The 2,297-nt window shown below is 43.1% G+C and overlaps 1 protein-coding gene across 1 annotated transcript; it reads left to right on the top strand.

Annotated features, from left to right (window-relative positions):
- The first annotated feature begins 985 nt into the window (after nt 1-985).
- Nucleotides 986-1,986, top strand: LOC147882112 (GDSL esterase/lipase At4g10955-like). The gene has a single exon (XM_087401516.1). It carries the CDS (start codon nt 1,096-1,098, stop codon nt 1,984-1,986), a length of 891 nt encoding a protein of 296 aa, XP_087257642.1. The 5' UTR covers nt 986-1,095.
- The last annotated feature ends 311 nt before the right edge of the window (nt 1,987-2,297 follow it).

Raw genomic sequence — 2,297 nt, 5'->3', positions numbered from 1 at the left:
AAAATATGCACATGCGTTTAGCTAACTGTGTTGAACCTTAGCTTCAAAGGAGGACAAAGGAGCTGAATTGGGTTTAGGTGATGTAATTAGAAGAAGATTTGGAAAATTCATCTCTTTGTAGTGCTATAATTTATTTGAAAATTTTGAAGCCCAACAAGAGGAATTGTCGAATTGAATAATAAGTCTTTAAGAATAAAAAGTGTGAAGAACAACCAAGAATGGAAAGCTTTACATGGGTTTCAAAATGAGATAGAGAGAAGTTAAGAGGAATTTTAACGCCTTGGGATCATAAAGTTGCTACGGATTTTCAAGGGTATGGATTTGCAAGAAACCTTAGCTATCAAAATTTCAAAGATGTAAGTTGCCCTATCCACCTTCATTTTTCCGTACGCATGTGCCTTATTATGAGACCATTCCAGTGAGAGAGAAAGAGAGTGTTAATAATTAGCTTTTGTAAAATGGAAGCTCTTGTCAATCAAGCACTTCATTTTTAATCCATGGAGCTACTATTGAACTAAATTATTGAGAGCATATCCTCTTTAGATAGAATCAATAGAATGAAGCAGTTCACCTTTAAATGAATCAAGACACGGGGTTCCCACTTAGCTCCATATTTATGCAGATCAGATTCTTTATCCCAAGAGGGTAGAGGCAAATGAATCAAGATTTAAAGAAGCAAGAGGGCACTTAGCTCCATAATGTAGATGAGATACTTTATTCCAACATGGTGGAGGCTCTCATCTTTATCCCAACATAGGAGACGCTATGATATGGGACTGAAAGGTGGTGCCTTTGGAAGTGGGGAGAGCGATGGATGCCCAATGCCTATTGTCATACGTGTAAGCGTGTGGTGCAATTGCCAATGGAATTTTGGCAAGTGCAAAATGTAAAAAATACTTTGGAAGTGTGCATTACAAAATGTAGTCAGCCTTTTTTCTTGTTTCCCAACATGACGAACGAAATATGTCCAACGGTTCCCGCAGAAGCTTGGTAAATTCAATTTCTCTACGTTGCCCCCATCTTTTTTCCTTCATCTCCAATGCTCACGATTCTTCTCTTATCCTCAGGTCTCGCCCCAATGCCATCCCAGCCGCAATGGCTTGCCTCATCGATGCCGTTTATGCCCTCGAGAAGCAACAAGATCTGCTCGACACCGTTTCCATCCTATTAGAAAAGCATGACTGGTTGTCTCCGTTCAATTATCGCCGCTCTAAGATCATAAAGAGTGCGGATGAACACCATGTGGTGGGAGCGGTCTTCGAATGGTGCAAAGAGTCGTCTGTTATGAGGCCTGCAGCGGCTCCGGAAGTGGTGGTAGCTTTCAGAGGAACATGGCTCTACGGGGACGCTTGCGATATAAAAGATGATTTCTTCTTGTTCATGATGAAACTCAGCACCACGCCCAGGTATTCTGTTGCTCTCAACGAAATCAAGCAGGTCATAGACCAGCACGGAGTAAACAAAGTCTGCGTCGCAGGGCACTCCCTGGGGGCTGCAATATGCTTGCTTGCAGGGCGAGATTTAATCGTGGAGCGGGGTGACTTCATCCAAGCTTACATCTTCAATCCGCCCTTCCCCTCTTTCGCCTTTAACAACTGCCTCCTCAATGCTGTAAAACAGGGCTTAGTCACGGGCTTCGCAGCCATGCTAGATAAGAAACAAATATTACAGAAGGCGCGAGAGGCCTTTCTGGCCCTGAAGGATTGGTGCCCGCATCTATACGTAAACGAGCACGATTGGATATGTTCTCCTTACATTGCCTACTTCAACAAACACAATCATGACGTCCCCTTTTCCATCCGAGCCGTGGTAGAGGCCGTCGTGCATGCGTCGGCCCGGTCCCATGAAGCAAAACCATTTCATCTCATCCCATCTGCTCACTTGCATATTGCTCAATCGGCCTCCAAACCGCACAGTATTAAGCAGTGGATATCACACAAAGTTGAGATTCATAGCAGTGACGTGCACTTTGAGGACGTACTATAACATGTATCTGTATATCTAGTTTTCCCAATGACAAAGTAACGTGAGACTAGGAGAAATCTTTTTGTCGCTCCGTGAGGACGTACTATTATAATATGTATCTGTACATCTAGTTTTCCCAATGACGCTCCGTGCACTTGGTGTAGAAGAGGTAGACAAACTTCTTAGGGGCTTGCCGAGAACATGTGCATTATGTACGAGCTTTGAGTGTCCTTTTTCTAATGGACTATTGTTTATTTCATGGTTCAAGTTGATAGCTTGTTCGTGACTCACTTGCTTTGCTTGAGTTGCGGTTTTCTATGAAAGGGCAGTTT

Source organism: Dipteris shenzhenensis, chromosome 30 (assembly GCF_047967505.1).
Source record: "Dipteris shenzhenensis isolate YYH24624 ecotype China chromosome 30, Dip_SZ_1.0, whole genome shotgun sequence".
NCBI classification, from domain to species: domain Eukaryota; kingdom Viridiplantae; phylum Streptophyta; class Polypodiopsida; order Gleicheniales; family Dipteridaceae; genus Dipteris; species Dipteris shenzhenensis.
Note: the sequence above shows the minus strand (reverse complement) of the source record. Positions and strands in the feature narration are given on the sequence as shown.